Below are 23,965 nucleotides of genomic sequence, written 5' to 3'. Positions count from 1 at the left end.
AGGTCATTTTTAGAAATAAATTACCTAAATTATCAAATGCAGCTGAAAAATACATGAATTATAACTTTATGGATAATAATAGTCTAAAAATGCTTATTATGTTTTTCACTTTGTGTATTCTTTGTGTATTTAGTTTCTAATTAAAAACTAGTAAAAAGAGTTAATGTCATAACAGTTGAGCTCACATGTGAAGAAGAAAAAACTGGTCACATCTAGTAATTTGGGCTCTCTGCCCTTGAAGGTAGTTAATATTTAACCTGATGAAATGATCCTCAGCAGTCCTGGGACTCAGGCAAAGGACAGCTAAATGTACTCTTGTGTAACTTCTTTGGACTGAGCTCAAATACAATACGGAACTAGACGGACGCAAAGGGAAGACAGGAGAGTTCATTCAGCCAGATGGTACTTACTACGGGAAATTAACATTTTATAAAACTGGTTCATGGTACCTAACCTCATAATCCCTATTCTGTCTCCTATCTCAAATACTCTTGCTTTCTGCTTCATGTCAACCAGTTGTGCATTCATTCAACAATTATTTATTGAGTAACTACACTTTGCCTGATTAGGAAATAAAACAGACAAAACTCCCCACCTCCAGAGAGCTTATGTTCCAGAGGGAAGAGAAAGACAGAAAGCAGCATCAGCAAGGCAGTTGAAATGCTTCCCAGCTATGAGAACCATAGCTGGGGAGGAAGGGAGGGGACGGGTGGGAAGTGGTTACAGCTCTAACTAGGAACCCAGGAAAGAGCTCCACGAGAAGCTGACTGTCACGTGGAAACTTGTAAAAGGTGAAAAAGCCCTGTACATTTTCCTGTCTCTGGTTCGCCCTATTCCTTGTTCATGAGCTCCTTTCCTTCTTTCCTTTCACCTTTTCTCTCTCTTCCTCTTAACTAGAGAAACTATGTGATGAAATAAGCAATCCAAAGCTGCAGAATCCGTATCACAGTTACAGTGGCTCTCTTCCCACACACAACTTCTACAAAGATAATCTAACAGCTGTATTGTCTAGAGACTGGTCAATTCCTTCCCTATGTTCATGTCAATAGCAGACCTCCAACTGTTCCCCTTTTCACATCTTGGGAACAGATTATTACTAATACTATTATTGTCATTGTTATTAGGGGTCGGGAAAAGGGAGATGTTCTAACACTTAATGTTGCTCACCTTGTGTGATAAGCATGTTACACGGCTTTCCTCCAGCACCCTCACAGTAACCCTATGAGTAGATACCATCACTAGCCACATTTTAAGGTTGAGAAAGTGAGGCTAAGAGATGGTAAGTAATCCAGAGAAGCCAGGATTTGAACCCTGGCCATCTAGCTCCAGACGTTTCCAATCATCACGCTAGTCCTGCACTTTTCAACGTGCTTCCTAAGGCGTCTTCTCGTGAAATACAACCTTAAGAGTGAAGCAGGGAAAATCCTGTTGTCCCAACATTAGCGCTCAGAAAGCAGCAGCTCAGGGGAGAATCAAAGATGACTGCATCGGAAGCACATGACAGAGACAGTGCTGCGCAGTGGTGGGGGGAGCTTGGGCCCTGGACCCAAGACATCTGAGTTCAGATCTTAGCTCTGCTACCTCGTAGCTGTGAAACCTGCCACACGTTACTTAACCTCTGGGAACTCCATCTGTAAAATGGGGGCAGTAATAGTACCCACTTTGTGATGTTGTTGGAAGGGTTAACTTAGGGAACACAAGCCTAACATACCATAAAAGCTCAATATATGTTAGCTGTGACGTGCAAAACCAGGACGAGAACTCCATGTGGACTTGTAGTTCAGTGTGGTACTCAGAGCACCATATTTTCCAGCCCTGAGGAGGAGAAGGCTCTGACTTGATAAAGCAATATTTCAGGAAAGGAAAGTTTGCTCTCTTACCAAAATAAAAATAATAAATAATAACAATAAATAAAACACTAGAAGAATTAAAAATCAATAGAACTAATCACCAAAGGATTCATTTTCTATATGTAAATTATGTTTCATTAAACCTGACCAAAAAGGAATATAACAAATTGTATAACTGCTTATTTTTTAATGATCTTTATTTTTATACCTCGTAAATTTTCATGCCTTGCTTTTCCTTTAACTTTCATGATACCACGTTTCTCCCACTGCTCTGGCTACTTCTTCTGGGTCTCCTTAAATGTAGTTGTTTCTCAGAACTCCCTTCTAGACCTCTTCTTGTTCTGTGTACCCTAGGTGGGGGTTTTCATCTATTCCCATAGCAAACATCTTCCAAATATGGTGAAAATTCCAAAAAGGGTGTCTCCAGACACGAAATCTTTCCTGTTCTTTTGCCTCTCATATCCAACTCAACAGTAGGCATCCACATGCATATCATGTCTAAGTCACACTCATACTCACACACACACATGCACACACACACACGCACACACAATTCCCTTGCTGTGCCTCCTATCAGCAAAAAGCATCATCATTCACCCTACTAATCAAAACAGAGACCCTGAACTCACCCTTAACTTCTCTTCCCCCTTTCCATCCTAAACATCCACCAGGCAGCACTGATTCTTTTCTCATAAATATCTCATGAATCCTTCATCTTCTCTCTGTTCCCACCTCCATCTTAGTTCCGGACACGATCACAGCATATCTATATAACTGCACTAGCCTGGCGTCAGTAAATGCAGATGTTGTGAATCATCCTACGATCACAGGACAGCCCGCCGCAATAAAAAACTTAACTTGCTCCAGAATGGCAACAGTACTGAGGCTGAGAGACTGTTCTAAGTTAAAGGAAGCAACGACCCCTTTCAGGGAATTCTTGCCAAATTCTACACACTGTTTGGAAGCCTTGGGGTGGGGCTTGCTGTGTGCACAGAGCACTCTCAGAAATAAATTCCTGTGGATTTGGGAGTTTCTGAGACCAGGCAGAGTGCAAGGAAAAGGATATCATATTCTCTGATCTCCTGTACTTTCTCTGACACTATGGGGAGCAGCAGATCTGCTCCACCATGTCTTGTTCTCATTATCGTTGCCATCCTGCCTGCAGCTGCCTTGGTCCATGGAAAACCCTGAGTACAACCCCGGGCCCTATTTCATATCGTCCTTTCATTTTTCAGTTTCTCTCTTAGATTTTTTCCATTGCCATTTTCCTCCAAAACTCCACTTATATTATTGAACACCCCTCTCAACTTTAATATTGTATAATTCTATATAGTTATTATTTTCACTTTAAAGTAATCTTAGGTGTGATGTGATTTAGGGAAAACTATCTTTCTTTTAGCCTGTCACTGAAACCTAAAATTCCAATAACATTAAAGACAAAGCTATAAACCTCATGGAAGAAAATATAGGCAAAATATTTTCTGACATAAATCTTAGCAATGTTCTCCTAGGGCAGTCTACCCAGGCAATAGATAAAAGCAAAAATAAACAAAATGGGACCTAATTAAACTTACAAGCTTTTGCACAGCAAAGGAAACCATAAGCAAAACAAAAAGACAACTTACAGAATGGGAGAAAATATTTACAAGAAAAGGGCTTAATTTCCAGAATATTTAAATAGCTCATACAACTTAATAACAACAACAACAACAAAAACCCCAAACAACCCAATCCAAAAATGGGCAGAAGACCTAAACAAGAGATTCTCCAATGAAGACATACAAATGGCACATGAAAAATGCTCAATATCACTAATTATCAGGGAAATGCAGATCAAAACTACAATGAGATATCACCTCACACCAGTCAGAATGGACTTCATTACAAAGTCCACAAATGATAAATGCTGAAGAGGGTATGGAGAAAAGGGAACCCTCCTACACTGTTAGTGGGAATATAGTTTGGTGCAGCCATTATGGAAAACAGTATGGAGATTCCTCAAAAAACTAAAAATAAACTTATCATATGATTCAGCAATCCCACTCCTGGGCATATATCCACAGGGAACTCTAACTCAAAAAAATACATGCACTCCAATGTTCATAGCAGCACTATATACAATATCCAAGACATGGAAACAACCTAAATGACCATTGACAGAGGACTGGATAAAGAAGTTGTGGTATATTTATACAATGGAATACTACTCAGCCATAAAAAGGAATAAAATAGTGCCATTTTCAGCAACATGGATAGACCTGGCAATGGTCATTCTAAGTGAACTAAGCCAGAAAGAAAAGAAAAATACCATATGGTATCACTCATATGTGGAATCTAAAAAAAAAAAAGAGGACACTAATGAACTCATCTATAAAACAGAAATAGACTCACAGACACGGTAAACAATCTATGGTTACCAGGGGCAAGAGGTTGGGAAGGGATAAATTTGGGAGTTTGAGATTTGCAAATGATAACCATTATATATAAAAATAGATTAAAAAATACAGATTTCTTCTGTATAGCACAGAGAACTATATTCAATATCTTATAATTTTAATGAAAAAATATGAAAATGAATATGTGTGTATATATATATGCATGACTGGGACATTACGCTTACACCAGAAATTGACACAATGTAACTGACTACACTTCAATAAAAGACAAAAAAGAGAGAGAGCCTAATGTCATTGGAGAAGTGAAAAGTATGAGAGCAAGGTTTCCAAAGTGATAAAAAGATGTAGAAGCATAAAAAGAGGTATAAGGGTTAACTTAATTTTTTTAAAGCCAATACTGAGTATTTACCATCTGCGAGGCACTGTTATAAACATTTTGCTTGTGTTAAGGAACTCCATCCTCACAATTACTCTATGAGGCACCTACTATGATTAATGCCATTTTAACTATGAGGAAATAGAGCAGTTAGAAAGTTCAGAAAGAGGTTTCGAAACTTTCCAAAACTCCAAGTGATGGAGAAGACAAGCTCTGAAGCTGGGCTTTCTAGTGACGGAGTCCATGCCCTTAACTACTTCCCTCTATCACTTAGCTGTGGATGGAGAAGGTCATTTCCTTTTTTGAGATTTCAGGTAACTGTGGGAGGCTGAATGCAGAAAGAGAGATGTGTGCAAAGGAAGGGAAATGTATTTAGAGGCAGAGGAAGCAGAAAAAGCACAAGTTAGGATTTCTGGGAGACCCTCAGGTGAGTTCACATTATGAGACCCGCTGGCATCATCACCGTGTCACAATTGTCCTCTTTTGTGTGAAGCATGTGGGGTTGGTAGACTGTGGCTACTGTGGCTGAAGATTTAAATGTGTCTTTCCCAAAAGTTAAATGACCCTGAGGGAGGGGAAGTGGTAACGCCAACACATTTCTTGCATAGAGCCACTTTATTCAAAGATTATGTTGGTGTTATTTTCTTTCTTTCTAGAGTGTAGAAAAAAAAAAAGAGCCCTACAGGATTCTGAAAGAACTAGTAGACTTCCGAGTGGATAATATCATGGGATCCAAGATTCCTTCTCTGAATGATCACAATAAAAGTGTCAGAGAACCTCCACCCTCAGACTGGCTCTGACCATGCCCCCAGGCACTCTTGTACAGGGCACTCTTATCTCTGTTTCGTGCCCCAATCGCAAGAGAGCTACATCAGCTTGGAGCCCAGATTTGTGGGGCTTCCCCTCAAAATGGACACAATGGAGAATTCCAACTTCATGCAATGAGCTAGAAGCAAAGCATTGCAAGTAAATAACCCAAAACCAGTAGCATTCTATTTGGTACGGAAGAAAGGAGCAGGGAAAATTCTATTGGTCTCTGATTCTTGATGCTCTTATAATTTTGTCTAGTGTCAAAAAAAAAAAAAGGCCTAGGGCAGAAAGAAGCAGCTTTCAATTTTATTCTGTGTTAAGAGAGTTAGTTAGTATAGGAACCATACCACAATAAAGGTGTTTAAAAATTTTTTTAACAAAAAAGAGACCAGATGAATGTTGAAAAGGCAGTGTTTATAGGAGTGATTAAAAGTGAGGTTAGAGACTCAGATCAGTTAGAGATCATTTAAGACTGAGTCAATCCCCAGTCCCTCCTCTAAAAATAAATAAATAAACTTAATTACCCCCAAAAGAGAATATATATACATATTTAGAAGACTGATTTATCAAGGGTATTCAAAGAAGTCTGTTTTATCCTGTAAGTAATAGGAAGGCAATGGGATATTTTAAAAACAGGATAGTAGCAAGATCAGATTTGATTTAGGATGGTAACAAGTGGCAGAAAGGGTCTAGAGTGGCAGAGACGGGTGGCAAGGAGATGATGACAGTAGTTCTTATTTCTCATGAAAAATTGCCTGAGAAATGGGCTGTGAATATATTCTATTTCTTAAAACTGATTCCTTAGTTTTTATCATTTTATTTTAGGGAAAGACAAAATGTTTTGCACCAATATGACAAGTTCTAGACCAAAATGAAAGTCTACAAAGAAATTTTAATACATGGGCCTACTGCAGATAGGTTCAGCTTCCTGTGGGTTTTTTTTTTTTTTTTTGCAGAGTCCATTAAAAGCCATAATTGACACTAAATAGCAAGTCAGGATCAACAATTAATGTGATTAATTTATGTATCTTAGTTTGAACGAGGACAAGGAATGGGAGACTACACCAAAATAAGGTTAGACACAGACTAACAGGATTTCAAAGGACAAATACTGATACATAAAAGAAACATATATCATACACTAGACCCGTGCCTCAGATCTTGAGCGTTATGGTGAAAGATCTTCTTGGATATATTGCCTTTTTTTTTTTTTCTTTTAACGTGCTTTCCCTACACTTGTCCTTCCCTACACCTGATGGCTTAACAGAAGCTCCAAAATGCCCTTTTCATATACAGTAATGAAAGATAGCCACAGGGTGGCAGCAAAGATATAAAATTATGAGTACTGTTGCTTTACTAACTAAAAAACCTTCTTAAAAATCACAAAGTTAGGCAAACGGAAGAGAGCTGAAGAGGAATAAAATAATCATGGATATTTATAATAAGGGGACAAGAAAATAAGGTATCTAGCACAAATTGCATTCTGGGAACAGTGTTTGTGCTTTTGTGTGTGTGTGTGTGTGTGTGTGTGTGTGTGTGTGTGTGTCTACTGGAGGGCAGGGGGAGGGGATTGGTTTTCTTAGAATTAGTATATTCTACATGAAATATTACATTTGTTTTACGTAAATGAAATGTGACTTTAAATCCCAGTCCCACTGGACTACAGGAAATTTATCTCGGCTATTCGGGTTGGTGATCCCAGTTGGTGATCTAACACAGGGTCAGGGCATTGCATCCTACGCCACAGCAGTCACCTGTCTGCAGTTCACATGACTGTTTTAGATCCCCACTCTGTGGCCTCCTTGTCATTCATACAGATAGCAATCTTTGACAAAGGACAAGTGACTGGGCCTGGGCCCCAGCCTCCCAGGTGCTCCAGGCAGACCTTCCCTCTAATTCCCGCAAGGAATCTACTGATCTCGCTGCCCAGCCTGGAAGAATTGCTTTGTCTTGGGGGATGTTTTAATCATTTAGTCATTTTAGTTAGAAACCTTAGTCTCTTAATTGGCTTTCTTCCTTCTCAAGTTCTATTTTTCCCCAAATGTTTATTCTAAAACTGAAAGCCAAGAAACCCTTCCCCAAACCTCCCTTGAGTTTCAATTCTTTCTAATTTTCTACATAGACAATCTATAATCTGTGAACAAAGATAGTTTTCTCTCTTCCTTACTAATATGTATACCTTTTATTTCCTTTTCTTGTCTTATTGCATTAGCAAGGACTCTCGGTACAATGTTGAATAGGAATGGTTAGAGGGGATATTCCTGTCTTGTTCCAAATTTTAGAGGAAAGCTTCTAATTTCTTAGCATTAGTATAATGTTAGCTGTAGGGTTTTTGTAAATGTTCTTCAACAAGCTGAGGAAGATCCACTGTATTCCTAGTTTCATGAGAATTTTTATCATAAATGGGGGTTGGAATTTATTAAACGCTTTTTCTGCATGTATCGTTATGATCATATGATTTTTCTTCTTTAGCCTGTTAATGTGATAGATTATGTTAAACAATTTTCAAATGTTGAACTAGCCTTGTATACCCAGAATAAATTTCAATTTTCATGGTACAGAATTACTTCTACACATTGATGGCTATAATTTGCTAACATTTTGTTGAGGACTTTTGCATTTTTGTTCATGAGAAAGTCTGTTGTTTTCCTTCCCTATAATGTCTTGCTCTGGTTTTGGTATTAAAAAGTCTTCCCTCTACTTCTGCTTTCTGGAAGAGATTGTAGAGAACTGGTATCATTTCTTCTTTAAATATTTGGTAGAATTCACCAGTGAAATCATTTGGGCCTGATGTTTTTTGTTTTGAAAGGTTATTAATTATAGACTCAATTTATTTAATAGATACAGACCTTTTTTTTAGTTTATCAATTTCCTCACATGGAAGTTTTGGTAGCTTACATCTTTCAAAGAATTGGTCCATTTCATCCAAGTTATCACATGTATGGGCATGAAGTTACTTGTAATATTCCTTTACTATCCTTCTAGTTTCCATGTCATCAGTTGTTACATTGCCTCTTTCATTTCTGATATTTTCAAATTTCCTAAGATGGAAGCTTAGATTACTGATTTTATATGTTTCTTCTTTTTTATATGCATTCAGTGCTATAAATTTCCCTCTAAGCTACTGCTTTTGCCGCATCCCACAAATTTTGATAAGCTGTATTTTCATTTTCACATAGCTCGACATATTTTAAAATTTATCTTAAGATTTCTTCTTGGAACTGTGTGCTATTTAGAAGTTATTTAACCTCCAAATATTTGGAGATTTTAGAGCTTTCAGTTTTTGCCTTTTAATTTAATTTCACTGTTATCTGAGAGCATATTTTGTATGATTTCTATTCTTTTAAGTTTAAGATGTGGTTTATGAACAATGATGTTGCTTATCTTGATAAATGTTCCATGTGAGCTTGAGAAGAATGCATATCTTGCTGTTCTTGGATGAAATAGTCTATGAATGTCAATTAGCTGTTGTTTCTTGATGGTGTATATTCTCACTGATTTTCTGCCTGCTGGATCTGTCAATTACTGGCAGATGGATGTTGACATCTCCAACAAATTAGTGGATTTGTCTGTTCTTCCTTGCAGTTCTGTCAGTTTTTCCCTCTACATATTTTGACTCTGTGTTGGGTACATACACATTCAGGATTTTGTTAAGTCTTCTGGAAGAATTGTCCCCTTTGTCATTATGTAATGTCCCTCTTCATCACTGAGTTTTCCTTGCTCTGAAATGTACTTTTTCTGAACTTAATGAAGCTACTTAAGGCTTTTTTAAAAGTTAATGTTAGCATGGCATATCTTTCTCCATCCTTGACTTTTCATCTACCTGTGTCTTCAGACTTAAAGCGAGTTTGTTGTAGACAACATATAGTTGGGTCTTCTTTTTTTTTTTAATCCTCTGTAATAGTATCTGTCTTTTAATTGATGTATTTAGACCATTCACATTTAGGTTGATTTTTTCATATAGTTGGATTAATCTCCACAATATTTTAACTGCTTTCTATTTATTGCCCTTCTTATTTACTTTTTTATCATTCACTCTTCTTTTTGCCCTCTCTGATTTTAATTGAGCATTTTTTATGATTCCATTTTCCCTCATCTTTTAGCATATCAATTATACTTTTTCAAAAAACTTTTTTGCCTAGAGTTTGCAATAGATATTTATAAACAATCCAAGTCCATTTTCAAATAACATGGCACTGTTTCACAAGTAGTGCAGGCACGTTAGAATATTTCCAATAACTCACTCCCTTCTGTTCTAACATTCCTGTCATATGTTTCACTTTATCCGTAAGCTATAATCTTTAATCATTTGATACATCACTGCTATTATTTTGATCAGTTATCTAAGTTAGTTAAAAATAAGAAAAATAAAAGACTTTATTTTACCTCTGTCTTTCTTTTTCAAATACTCTTCCTTTCTTTATTTTCTTAGATGCAAGTTTTTGACCGACATCATTTCTTTCTCCATGAAGAACTTCTTTTAACATGTCTTGCAAGGCAGGTCTACTGGCAACAGTTTCTCTCAATTTTTGTTTTTCTGAGAAGATTTTTAGTTTCCTTCACTTTTAAAGGATAATTTATCTCGATATAGAATTCTAAGTTGGTGAGTTTTTTCTGTCAATGCTTTAAATATTTCACTTCACTCTTTTTGTTTGCATGGTTTCTGAGAAGGAGTCCAATGTAATTCTTGTCTTTCTTCTTTCATAGGCAAGGCTTTTCAGTTTCTTCTGGCTTCTTTTAAGATTTTCTCTGTCTTTGATCTTCTGTGGTTTGAATATTATATGCCTCGGTATAGATTTTTTGGTGTTTATCCTGCTTGGTGGTCTATGAACTTTCTGGATCTGTGGTTTGGTGTCTGTCAGTAACTGGAAAAACTGTGGTCATCATTACTTCAGGTATTTCTTCTTTTCCTTTTGTCAAATCTTTCTTCTCCTCCTGGCATTTCCATTACATGTATGTTACACTTTTTGTAATTATCCCACAGTTCCTAGATATTATGTTCTATTTTTTCCAGCCTTTTTTTTTTTTTTTTGAACTTCAGTTTGGGAAATTTTCAATTCTTTTGACAAATGTTTTGAATACCCTGATACATGCCAATTTATTGACCTGTGTGATAATTTCTCTGGCTTATAGAGCTAGGATTGAAGTTGTTGGGTGAAGGAACATATACAAACTTAATTTCAATATTCAGCCAGAAAGTATTCCAGAATGGCTGCACCAATCTATATTCACTCCAGTAGTACATAAAGGATTCCCATTTCTACTATTTTCTTGCCAACATTTATCTAACTTTCTAATTCTTGCACTTTTTAAAATAGAAGTCTTATTTCTTGATTGTTTTAATTTCTACTTCTCTGATTACTAGAGAGGTGGAGCATCTCTTTATATTAGCCATTAGGATTGCTTCTTCTACAAAGTACTTATTCATGCAATTTGCATGAATTTTTTTGTATTTTTGTATTTTTTTTTTTGTCTTTTTGTATTTCATCAATTTCATCAATTATGAAGTGCACATTTTTCACATTAACATCCCTGAAATTGGGACACATCTTGCAGTGGATAATACCTCTTTAATTTATCTACTGCTGCATAACAAACCACCCCAAAATCCAATAAGTGAAAACAACAATTTTATTATATTTCACAGTTTCATGGATTGACTGGGCTTATCCAAGTGATTCTTATGATAGTCTTGCTAGGGGACTCTTATGAAATGGCAGGCTGATAGCAGCTGGGACTGGGATCATCTGAAGGCTCTATTGGAATTCTTGGACAGCTTGGCCTCTCTCCCTCTCCATTTAGCCTCTGGGCTCTTCCTTGTGGCTTCTCCAACAGGATACCTGGACTTGTTACATGGCATTTCAGAGCCCCCAAGAGTAAGAGTTCCAAGAAACAAAGGCAGAAGCTGAAATGTTACTTATGAACTAGTCCCAATAGTCATGTAGAATCATTTTTACCACATTTGATTGAGAAAGAGCATCACCAGGTCAGCTTGTATTCAAGAGAAAGTGAAGCAGACTCCATCTCTTGAGGGAAGAGAAGCAAGATCACGTTATAAAAGAGAATATAGTTGGAGGTAATGTTGTAGCCATCTTTGGAAACACAATTTGCTAAATCTGTCATTTGACTACAAAATCACATCTGTCCCTCATATACAAAATACACTTAGCCTCTCCCTGAGAAGTCTCCTCTTACTATGGATGGTCTAGGATCTCACAATCTAAATCAGGTGTGAATGGGGTTTTGAGGTGAAGTTATTAGGTACCACTCCTCAGTGATAGCCCCTAAAGAAATCTGAATTTACAAGACAAGATATCTGCCCTACACACTCAATAAGTGATGGCGAGACAAAGAAAGGATAAGTGCAACAAATATTCAAACCAGAATCAAGAGTAAGGAAAAGAGACCCTGCTTCTTGATGGGGAAGTGGCAGGGACACAGTGTAAAAGAGCATGTGGCTCATCAAGTTGTACACTTCAAATAGCTACAGTAAATCAGTTATACCTCAGCAGAGGCATTCATTTGTTTCCAAGGAGTATGTTTGATGGGAGACACGAGGCCATCTTTGGAAGACAGTCTGCCACAGTATTTTACACACTTGCTATCAGGTGGGCAATGCCATGATGCAGTCATCATTCCTCCTTCATGGATGAACTTGGTTGTTTTCCCATTGAACTTCCCGCTGAACAACTTTAATCTCTCAACGTTTCAGTCAATGAGTCATTTGAAAAAGGAACTGGAATTCTGAAACCCTGAAAAAGGAACTGGAAAACTGAAACCCTCTTTTGACAACTTCTGGTAAGATCAAAGAAGTGTTAGCATGAAGACCTACAGACTGGTTGTCAGCTTGGCAAACAATCTCAGAGACAATAGTGCGGAACTCTTTTAGAAAATGCTGCATCACTAGCAGCCAGATGATGACACAGAACACAGTACTGTATATGAGAACGTGGGGTATGAAAGTGATTCAGCAAAATGCACGCTAAGTGAAGGAAAGTTTTAGGAATACTGAGTGGCCAGACGTAGGCATGGGAGGGAGGCACAGAACAGAAAAGCTAGCTGATACTCCAAATACAGCATTGCTATGTATCAGTCAAATTGTGAAAAATCTCCTAATTTCCATCCTAGTGTTCTCCACAGAACACTAAGGAAGGATTTCCTGACCTGGATAACCCAACACGGAAGGCACTTAAACAGAAAAATGGATATCATGGCTTTTGTCTTTCAAAATGTGTTGGGGGGGGTTAAATTACACTTTATTCTTTAAGGACAGAAAAGGCCTGAGGATCTAGCACTGTGTCTGTGGCTCTGTGATAATTCTGCACCATGTACTGGAATTATGTACATGTGCCTATGAACCATTTTATGATGATAACAAGATTAGCACTTGATTCTACCCTACTTCTCCTTTGTCTCCTACTTTTTTCAAAAAGGTTAGTTTTCTATAATCAAATGTCACCTTTTAATTAAAAATACAATGTATTTCTGTTTTATCCACTTTTGTACTTTTCTTCACTAATGAGCCTCCTACTACTGATATTTCCACTTCCCTTGCTACTGAATGTTGACTGTTTTTTGTTCTTACTCACTATCATTCTAGGACTAGTGTCCACAACCAGCAGTGACCTGAATAGTACCAGGTAATCTTGCTAAACAAATGATCCTAGATTTTTATCTTGAAAATGTACAACGACAAGGGAAATGACTCATCATAAATGAACTATTTGTATCTGAGTAAAGTCAAAATAATGCAATAATTTTTCTAGAATCAAGGTAATAAGAAAATATTCTTTCCCCTAGTGACTGGATATAACAGCTTGTACCAATGATTGGCCATTTAAAAACAAAACAAACAAATGAACAAAAACCTGAAGGTGTGTCTTTAACTCAGTACCCTCTGAAAAGGCCTTGGGCTGAGTGCCTTAGCAACTGCTACACCACTGCAATCATCGACTCTGACCACAAGAGGGCCACTTAAAATCGCATGAGATTATCACAGATGCTTTTAAAGTGGATGATTTGAGGGAAAAAGAAGAAACAGAGAAAAAGGTCCTGTGATAGGGAAATAAATCTTTAATTAAAAAAAACCCTAAATTTATACAGGTGCAGAAACCAAATAAGACCGTTTTGTCAATCCTCAATTTCTGTGTACACAAATTGATACCTGAAAAGTTTAATCCAATCTAAATCAAACTGCCAATCTTATAAACGATTCAAAATTTCTGCCTACATTCCTCTCAGTTCTGATTCTTGTTTCCACAGACCAACAGCAGGGAAGTGAGACAGGCCTCCAGCCTCAGAAGAAAGGGGCAGAGTCTTTCTCTCTGGTACTGTTGTTATCTGGCCATCATTTTGTGTGGATGATACCTGTGAGGGTCATGTGACATGTCATCTTGGCTAGGGAACAGACCTAGTTATTCAAACGCTAGTCCAGATGCTGCTGTGAAAGTATTTTGTAGATGTGATTAAAGTCTATAATCAGTTGACGTCAAGCAAGGGAGATTATTATAATCTGCGTGGGGTTGATTCGATCAGTTGAAAGGCCCTAAGAGCAGAGCTGAAGCTTCCCTGATGAAGAAGAGATTCCGCCTGTGGTCAGCAGTGTCTGCCTCTGCTGAAGAACTCTAGTCCGCCCTTTCTGACGGCTTGCCCTTTGGGTTTTGGACTTGCCTAGTAAGCTCCACAATTACATAAACCAATTCCTGGCAATACATTTTTAAAAATATATCTCCTACTGGTTCTGCTTCTCTTGTTGAACCCTGACAGACATGATACCCAGATACTAGCTATCACTCATGGGGCACTTGCATGGGTTTTAGGAGATCCCACACACAGATGGATACACCCCTGAGGAATTCCTGCACTACACCGTTCCCTGAAACTGGTGACATGCTCTCTGAAGGCTCTCTTAACTTTACCTTAAATCTCAACTTGTGGTGAAACGTTCCACATGACCGCTTTCTTCTGAGGTCTCCGTGCCTGGCAGGAAGTCCTCTTGAATAAAGCCCTTTGCAAATAACACAAAGCCTACCGCCTTCTCACACTTCCTCTGGGCCCAGGCAGGGTCCTATACCCACTCAACAAACAATGAAATGGCAGCTTGCATCCACTGCATCTGGCCTTCCTTACCCTTTCATCAGGGGCAGTTTCTGCTGGCTTCCCACCAACAGACCTCTCTAAGCAATATCCAGACAGCAGTTTCTATGCCGTCTACAACACGGCACTTAGGTCAAGTTCTTCTGAGCGCTCCCTTGTTCCTCCGTCAGCCCCAGATCTACAAGTTTCCACAGCTGAGCAGCACAGAGCCAGAGAGTAAAACTCTGTGTCTATCTCCAGCAAGCAGATGCCCTCTAGTTTCCTTCCTCACTTGGCCTGGGCAGAAGGAGGGGAAACACGCTAGCAATCTTTTCATCCACAAATTTTCAAAAAATTTGCCACTGTAGTTGGTCTTGAACTTTTCTTTATAAGGCGTGTTGGTAAGTGTCCCCAGACCAGTTTGGAGAGTCCTACGGGGTGTGTCTAAGGACTCTCTGGAATACAGGACTTCTCATCACCTACTATTCTCAGCTCTGGGTTTCAGCCAAAAGTTTGAGACCAGAGGGAAAAAAAGTCTCTAACATTTTATTACTTCCATCGCTGGGGAAGTTTTTCCACTCTCACTAAAATCTATTATTCATACGTAAGCTCTACCCAGAATTTTGTATCTCTAAAGATGCTAGGCTGTACTAGCCTGTCCACAATGTTTGCCACTCGTGGCTCTGTTTCTGAGTCCAGGGATATCCGATGAGCCCCCGACTCTGTCAGTGGATATCTGTAGTGCATACGCTCCAGATTTGTTAAGCCTCCTGCACAAGCCTTCGTCAGTGTCATCACTATGCTCATTTCAATGTTTCACTAGCAAATGCACTAATTTTCCATCCTCGTGACACAACAATGCCGATTCCAGTTAGTTCCTAGTGTTTCGATAACTATGCCTCTCACTAGAAGTCAGCTGTCTTATACTTTCCCTGAATTCAATCTTAGAATGGAGAATGGAGGATTTCAAATGCTATAGAGAGAAAAGTTACAAACAAGATAAAATATTTTCAGCCTGTATCACACACAAATGGCTAATTTATTTAGCATATAAAGAACTTTTTCTTACAAATTATTTGGGAAAAGATCGTTATCACCCTTTTTTTTTTTTTAATAATAAAGGCAATGAACTGTCAGTTCATAGCAAAGGAAATACGAAGGCTCGGAAGCATGTGCAAAGATGCTCGCTGTAATTCTTAATAAAAGAAAAACAAATTAAAACCACAATGAGAACCACTTCTCATGTCTCTAATTAGTAAAGATCAAAACGTTTGATGAAAAACTGCATTGGTGGAGATGTCGAGAAAATGAAACTATGATACATTGCCGGTGGGAGAGTAAACCTGTAGATTTATGTAGAGCAATTTGGCATGTCTAGAAACACTCAAAAAAGCACAAAGTTACATCTGTAGAAATATAGTCACTGCAGCACTGTTTGTACAGGCAAAGGAGAGGAAATGACCTAAACTTCTATTAATAGGAGACTAGCTAAACAAATGGTTAAATCCATAAAATAGAATTCCATCCAGCCACGAAAAAGAATGAGGCAATTCTAATGAGTATAAACATAGAAAGATTCAAGATAAAGTGTTAATTGGGGCTGGCAGGAGTAAAGCTCAGAACAGTGTGTATACTATGCTACAACTTGTGGTGAATTTGTGTGTGTGGTGGGGGGTAAATAGGTTATATCTGGGAAAGAGCATAAAAAGTCAACAGTATTTTTCTCCAGGAAAAGGAAATGGGTGAGCAAGCAATCAGAGGTGGGAGCAGACACTCTTTTTTCACGCCTGTATTTTTTTTATAACTTTTGAAGTTTATACTGTGAGCATGCACATCCTCAAAACATAGTAAATAACAATTTGAAAGAAGTAGCACATAAAGAAGAGAATCACAAACTGTGACAAGAGCTTTGAAGCAACTAAACAAGTGGATGTCACAGAGGGTTAGGAGATTGGCTATTTTTAGATAGAACGATCATATAGTATGGCTTAATGTAGGCTCAGAGAAGCTAAGCATTTTGCCTAAAGTCACACAGCAATTATTAGAAAAAGGATTTGAATAAAGGTTAGTCTTACTGACTCCAGCATCGGTGCTCTTCCCACTATAACCCTGCTGCTCTCAAGAGGGGACATAGCATTTTCTAAGGAAAAATTTGTAGCATGTGGCCATACAAAGAACCAGTGTGACTAGTAGGTTTCAGGAAGGCATTTGTGCATTCTGTACCTGTCACAGCCAGTAGCATTTAGATGCAGACAGTTGGTTACAAGTCATGCAGGGTCTTGCAAGTCAAGAAAAATTAAAAATTACTTAAGCGAAAAATAGGAAGAACTAAGGGGAGAAAACCTGCTAGCTCTTGACTAGGGATCTACAGAGCACATTCTTGCCAATCCCTGGCGAGACATCATGTATTTAACAGTTTGGGTACACACTGGTGAGGGCAGCCCCGGGTCCCAGCAGCTGTTGTAGCTAAGAAGGCTGAAACTCTGAAGCAGTCTCAGCACCTATGACAAAACCTGGAATGTGTGCAGTGAAGTCACCGATCCTATGTCCAGGTGACCCAAGACACGGTCCTTTGGAAGACAGGGAGGACCTATTCTGGGGGAGCAAAGAAAGAAAACACACCTTTTAAGAGTATATTTAAAAGAGGTGGCGGGGAAAGGAGAAAAGGCGCATCAAGCAGGTAATCCAAAGCACAAATGGAGCAGCACGATGACAGTCTGAGCTTCCAAGCCCAGAGCAACGGAACCAACTAACCCTCCGCCTGGGATGGACTCAGAGAAGCCCCGGCGAACACTCTCACACACTGTCAAGGCCAAGCCAGCTCGCCAACGATCAGGCTCGACCGTTGAGTCGGAGGTGCAGACTGGCTTGCTTCTGTCTTGATCACTGTTTTCTAGTTATACAGGTTAAAAGATAAAAAGTTCTCATTTTAAAAGGTTTGTTCTACAGAAAAACAGAAAGAAAGGAAAAGAGGAGGTTATTTATTCAATCATTTTTGATACTGACAGACATTTGAATTGTTTCTAATTTTCCCTACTGTAGAAGTATAATGAGGTTCTTTGTGCATTCGTACAAACAATTCTTCAGAATCTATTGCTAGCAGTGTATCAAGTCTGCAGACTGACCAGGCCAAAAGCAGGAGGAGTGATGAGGTAGGAGATACCATCAGTGTCTAGTCTGAGTCAGCAGGAAAAGTTCATGCCTGTCCTTGGCACCTGCCCAAGCAGGTATCTGGCTCCACCCTGATCCGGGACCCCACAATTCGACCATCCTCTCACTGCCCCTCCCAATAAACCTTATCCGGGGTGGATGTAATCCTTGTACACGGAAAACAGATCACCCTACGTTATGGTCCTTTATCCAGAATACTCCCACGCTTCTTTGCATTAACTACAACCCAACTGGTTTTTAAAAAATGATGACCTCTCAAAATGAACTCACTGAAATTTCACATCTTCCAGCAGCACGTCAACGATGGATTATGAACAGTGACCTCCAGATTGCCAATTCCACTGAATACTTGTCTCCCATTACATTACCTTATGTCTCTGTAGCATCTCAGTCTTTGAGTGCTCCCTCCACCTTGAAAATCACTCCTTCCTTCGCACTCATCCCACCCCCTTCACGCTCCCTCCTGGGTGCCAGCACGGGAGTTTTCTCCCCTCCCCTTCACTTCCTTCCCATCTCAATATTAACACAGAAGTAAAGACTTTATCATCATCAAAGTTTTGCCATGAGAGAAGATCATTACTAGCAAGGGAAACATCTGTCTTATACATGTTCCACGGTGAAGAAACGGAAAGACCGCCCAAGTAAAAACTCATCACCCTTTCAGGACAAAGCCAGGAGTGAGAAGTCACCATGATCTTGAGGAGCCTGTGGTTCACTTCATTTTTGCTTGATGAGGATATAGAGAAATAGGCCCTTTAACTCATATGTTCCTGGAGAATTTAAACTGATGGGCCCATTTGAAAGTACCCACTGACTCAGCACGTACAAAATGACATGTGAATACGGTATATCTATCTAAAATCTATAGGAAAAATCACAAAGTTGGAGGACTATATGACCTGATTTCAAGACTTAGTATAAAATTACGCTGGAGTAGAAGTAAAAGAATAAGACATAAAAATAAACGGAACAAAAGAGAAAATGCAGAAATACACCTGCATGTATAAGTTCACTGATTTTTAACAACGGTATCAAGGAAATTCAATTTTAGAAAGGGTAGTTATTTCAATAAATGGTGCTGAAACAATTAGACATCTTTAAGAATTTTTTTAAATGATCTCAACCCATACCTCATACCATATATAAAAGTTAGATCATGATAGACCACAGACCCAAATGCAAAATCTAAAACTATAAAATTTCAAGAAGAAAACATAAAGGCAATCTCTGTGATCTTGGACTAGGCAGTTTCTTAAAAAGTTAAACATTTACCTACCATATGATCCGCCATTCCACCTCCTAAGTATTTACTCAAGGAAAAAGAAGGCCTCTCTCCACACTAAGATTTATATCCAAATGTTCGTAACAGCTTTATTTTTCATAGCCCAAAACTGGAAACTATCTGCATGCCCGTCAATAAGTGAATGGAGGGGGGAGGGTATAGCTCAAGTGGTGGACTGTGCAAGGTCCTGGGTTCAATCCCCAGTACCTCCTCCAAATAGAAATAAATGAATAAACCTAATTAAAAATAAATAAATAAGTGAATGGATAAACAAATTGTGGCACATCCATATCACAAAACCTCAGCAATAAAAAGGAGTAACTGCTGATACACATAACAATATGGATTAATCTCAAAATAATCACGCTGAGCAAAAGAAGCCAGAAAAAAAGAGTACATATTTAAAGACTCTGTAAAACTAGGATGGCAGAAGGTAGATCAGGGGTCCCTGGGGTGGAAGAGTCTTGGATGACAGAGAGGAGAGAGGGAGGAATTACAAAAATGCATGAAGATTATATAGCGATATATTCACTCAAGTGATATCTTGATTGAGGCGACAGTTTCACAGGTATATCCACTACGTCAAAACTTAGCCCGCTTAACTCTTTAAATATACTCAGTTTATTGCGTGTCAGTTGTACCTCAGTAAAACCAGTTTGAGGGGCAGTGACAAAGGAAGCTGTCACAGTAAGTAAGCTAGGTGACCAACCACTGTGGCTTTTTGTGTTAAAAGTGGAGATGGAGAGAAGTGATGAGATTTAGAACACACTTCGGTGGTAGAGATGAGAAAATGTGCTGATGCACTAGTGAGTGGGGGAAAAAAAGAAAGATATCAGAAAGCTCTTCAGTTTGGAATGTGAACAACCAAGTGGATGGCAGGGCCATTTCCTGAGACGCAGAAGACTTGGGAGCAGGGACGCACAAGAGAACACTCATCCCGTCACTGCTTGTGACGGTGGGGGCACAAAGGCAAACTGGGCGTCCGCGTGAAGGGAACGGGAACATAAACGGGGACTCGGCAGCAGTCAAAGGATGAATTATGTGTACGCGGCGCAATGAGGATGGACCTCAAAAGCCTGCTGCTAGTGGAAAAAGTAGTGTGATGAGATACATGGAAAAAACATTTAATTAAACATGAAACAAATAAAGAAGAAAACTATGTATTTTTTAAGGATACAAATGAGCTCAAGGAATGTCTCAAATATCAAAATAAACTCCTGTGGAGGGAAGAGGAATGAAGGGGGGATCCAGGAAGAAGGGGAAGGTGAACGGAACTGGACAGAGGTATATATGGACTGACGGAGATGGTCTGAGGAACTCTGATCACTGTACCTGTGGTCCAAAAACTATTTACTAAAGTACAGTAATATAGCAAAATAACAAAATGGACGAGAGTCCAGGTTTTTGCTATATTACACAGTTTTACTATTTTCACTTTTCTTACTGACCCTCAGACACCTCATAGCTGTGACCCCTATGGAGGATTTCCCCCTCTGGATTTTCTTCATTCTCATTTTGTTACTGGTCTCTTATTATCTTTAAAAAATGTCTTATTCTAAACACGGCATGTCCTGGATAAGCTTACTGCACAACGTTCATGCAGCTGTGGGATCACAGCTGTGGGGTGCGAGTGCTGATAGAGAAATTCCAGTTTCTATATCTAGATGAAGTAGGCCCTTTGCCTTTTTAGAGCCAGTGACTGAATGCTCACATGAGTAGGGTTAAGGGGAGATTAGGATATACTGCGTTTCTTGCTCTTAATTCCTCTAATTAATTTGTGGGCTAACAGAAACAAGTAGAATAAGAATTTTTAAATGGTTTTTTTATTTATCCTTTCATGTATTTAATATTCACTGATGCAAGCACTATGTTAGGTGTTTGGAATACAAGGGTGGCTAAGACACAGTCCACGTCCTAAAAATACTACAAAAGAGAAAGACAAGTCAACATCGCAACCCAGTGTCATCGACAGAGCAGAATTACGGTCTCCTTCGTCACTCCCTCCTGTACCTTTAAACAACGCCTTCCCTCCTTATCTGTGTCCAAACCCTACTAAAGAGAAACAATAACGGTTTTCTCATTTTTGAGGCATGCGTGCCTAAGATAATTTGGGGATCAATCACATAAGCTGCCTCCGTTAATTTTTCTCTATAAAAATGCCTTACCAGATTGACCACTGTTGTGAAATTAAAATGCAAATCACGTTCATCACATGGAAAAGGTAGTCACGGGTTGGTTTATTCAACCCCGCCTACGCACTCTCAGAGAAAAATTAAATTTTTCTGAGAGTCAAGGCAATTGTGTAAGTGTGAAGCGCTGAGAATCAAAGCACCACTTTACTCTCATCTACTTTCCACAACCTGTTTTCTCACCATCCGGCATTATTCTTCAGAACACAGCTTTATCTGCAAAGGACCACTATTTGAATCAAAATATACTATCAGGGTGAAGTAGCATGTCCACCCACTAGCACGCATAAAAACCCTCTAGTACACTGGCGTTGGTACATGTCTGCACAGATTTCGTCAGCTCAGAAAATAACAGGAAAAAAGTACATTTTTGGCAGAGATGATGAGGACGCAGGAGGCAGGGGTAGTCACTAGAGTGAGAAATACTAAAAACAAACCTTCTCTGTTTCACAAATTTGCCTACATCCAGTCTGCGAACTGTTAAGATAATATCTAAATACTCTCAAAGAGAGCCCAGCAATATACCATCAACCCAGGGCGACTGCACTCGTCTTACATCTAACGCGCATCGTAGTCGGGTAGCTTGCACAAGCCATGAGTCATGGGTAGCCTGACACCCAGGGGCCAGCTCCCTCTTTGTAGGGAGTCATATGACAGCCTGACCAGTCATCACAGCCTGACCTTCTGACAGATCCACGGTAAAGGAACTTCACAGCTAGAGGCTTGGAGATACTCTTTGCTGATGGTCCCACACTTCTGTACTAAGCTGTTTAAAAGAATTCTGTAAGAAATGAGAAAAATCAATCACTCACGGTGACATGCAGAGTAAAGGAGTTATAAGGCATGAAGGGATAAAACATGAGCAAATTCTTTCCCCTGTTCAGACCCCAATTCATCCAGCTCCTGAAACAGTAGAATAAAAATTGCTCATTATCCTCTTTAAATGTCATCCTTTGATGTTCTGGGGTTTGTGGGTTTGGGTTTCCTTCCTTGTTCCCTGTCTCCTTTCCTCACCCTTTCCTCGCCCTCCATCTGCTATCCTTGATCTATTTCCCCAACCACATCATTTCTCTTCCCTTTTCTTTATCCTTCTCTCTCTCACTTTTTCCCCCCACTCTTTTGAAGCTCCTCACCTTGAGGTGTTTAGGGCTGATCCATCTTCCCATCTCCAGCCAGAATTATTTCTCAGACCAATCCAGTAAAAGTCCTGAGTGAGGAAATTTGGGAGCTGGAACTAAGGGAGAGGTCAAAGAAGGTGACAAAAGGGAAGAAAAATGCAGAAAGTCAAAGAAGAGATTTGGTGTCACGGTCAAGCCTTTATTCCTACACCCTCTCTCATCACCATTATTATGGACTGAATGTTTGTGTCCCCCCAAAATTCATATGTTGAAGCTCTGACACCATAATGTGATGGTATTTTAGAGGTAGAGCCTTTGGGAAGTAATGAGGTTCAGATGACATCATGAGGGTGGGGCCCTCATGACTGATGGGGTTAGCATCCTTATAAGAGAACAGAGCTCAGTCTCTCTCCACCACCGTCATAAGGACAGAACAAGCGGGCTGCTATCTGCAAGCCAGGAAGAAGTTTCTCACCAGAAACCAAATCTGCCAGCATCTTGACCTTGGACTTCTCAGCTCCCAGAACTATAAGACACAAACGCCTGTGGTTTAACCCCTTCCCCCCCCCATAGTTTATAGCAGCCGAAGCTGAGTAAAATAACCACCAACTCCAAATCACTCTCTCTCTTTTACACTCTGATTCTAGAGATTTGTTGTTTGCAGAGCGGAGCTCTTCCTAGAACTGAACTTTATGGGTATAACTGCATTCTTACAATGTGACAGATAAGATACATATTACATCTCTGTCTTCCATTGCAACTTTCTGCTTGATTGAATGGAGCACCAGGTAGGTATCTCTTGTTTTGAAAGAAAAAGGCTACCCACTGCTGTGGAAGCAGTCATCTTCCTTATTATCATTTAATACATAAATTGTTATTCAGCTCGTAGCAATATACTTGGGTTTTTTTCCCACTAAACTTCCATTTTCCAAACCCTCATCAGTCTTGCGTACGACAAGAAAAAAAAAGGTTAAGTAAACAAGCTTAAGGTAAAGTTAAGTTGGCTACACCATTTATATGCCCCATGCTCCCCACTAGAACAGGAATAAAAGATTCTTTGTTCTGTACAGTCTGACAGTCAAATAAAGGCATTTACATCCTAAGGGAATTGTCTCTATAAATAAAAATGTAATAAAATAAAAGATAAATCCCAGACGATTAATTTTGTATCAGATTTGGTGTTAGGATAATAAATATATTTTGCAACAAATAAACTATCACCTTGGATCTGAAAATTGGTTTTGTTAGAATTTCACTGTGATGTTGAATTTTCAATGTGATGTTAATGTTGACAAGTGTTGTGTTTGTTCACGAGCAAGAAGGATAAAATTATAAGTCTGAAGACCAAAAAACTAATGAACAGTTACTTATAAAATAAGAAACTCAATGTGCTTAAATCTGCTTTAGAGCATGAGTGAATATTCAAAGGTATTCATACATGTCTTAACAGATACCAAAGTTTCTGGGATACATGTAGCGTTCCTGGACATCAGTAACTGATGATTCTGTGTCCAGAAGATACTGTTTGTGTAATTGATAACTGCCCAGCCTCTTCTCTTTACTTTACTTCTTATTCTAATTCTCTGAAGTCCACTGCAAATCCCTTATGAAAGAAAATGGAAAATTAGTAAGAAACCATTAAAAGTGTTTCTCTGTTCCTTCTATTTTGTTCCCAGGAATCTTGTGTTTTAGTGTTTT

At 39.0% G+C, this 23,965-nt stretch overlaps 1 protein-coding gene across 4 annotated transcripts in view; it reads right to left on the bottom strand.

Moving 5' to 3' along the window:
* KLRG1 (killer cell lectin like receptor G1) overlaps window positions 1-23,965 on the bottom strand; it is a 43,672-nt gene that overhangs the window by 5,044 nt on the left and 14,663 nt on the right. The window contains exons 4-7 of one of the 4 annotated variants that reach the window (XM_064479025.1): window positions 22,283-22,383; window positions 21,831-21,930; window positions 11,390-11,458; window positions 11,081-11,258 (exon numbers count right to left, since the gene is read on the bottom strand). In XM_064479025.1, the coding sequence (XP_064335095.1) occupies window positions 11,420-11,458; window positions 21,831-21,930; window positions 22,283-22,383 (240 nt within the window). In that variant the 3' untranslated portion in view covers window positions 11,081-11,258; window positions 11,390-11,419. Of the gene's footprint in view, window positions 1-11,080; window positions 11,459-20,765; window positions 21,931-22,282; window positions 22,384-23,965 lie in introns of those variants that run through there. The other 3 variants (XM_064479024.1, XM_031444146.2, XM_010990798.3) reach the window with 3 other exon arrangements.

The sequence above is a fragment of the Camelus dromedarius genome, chromosome 25, assembly GCF_036321535.1.
Source record: "Camelus dromedarius isolate mCamDro1 chromosome 25, mCamDro1.pat, whole genome shotgun sequence".
In the NCBI taxonomy this organism is placed as follows: Eukaryota; Metazoa; Chordata; class Mammalia; order Artiodactyla; family Camelidae; genus Camelus; species Camelus dromedarius.
The sequence above is the reverse complement of the archived record's forward strand: the minus strand, read 5'-3'. Positions and strand labels throughout refer to the sequence as shown.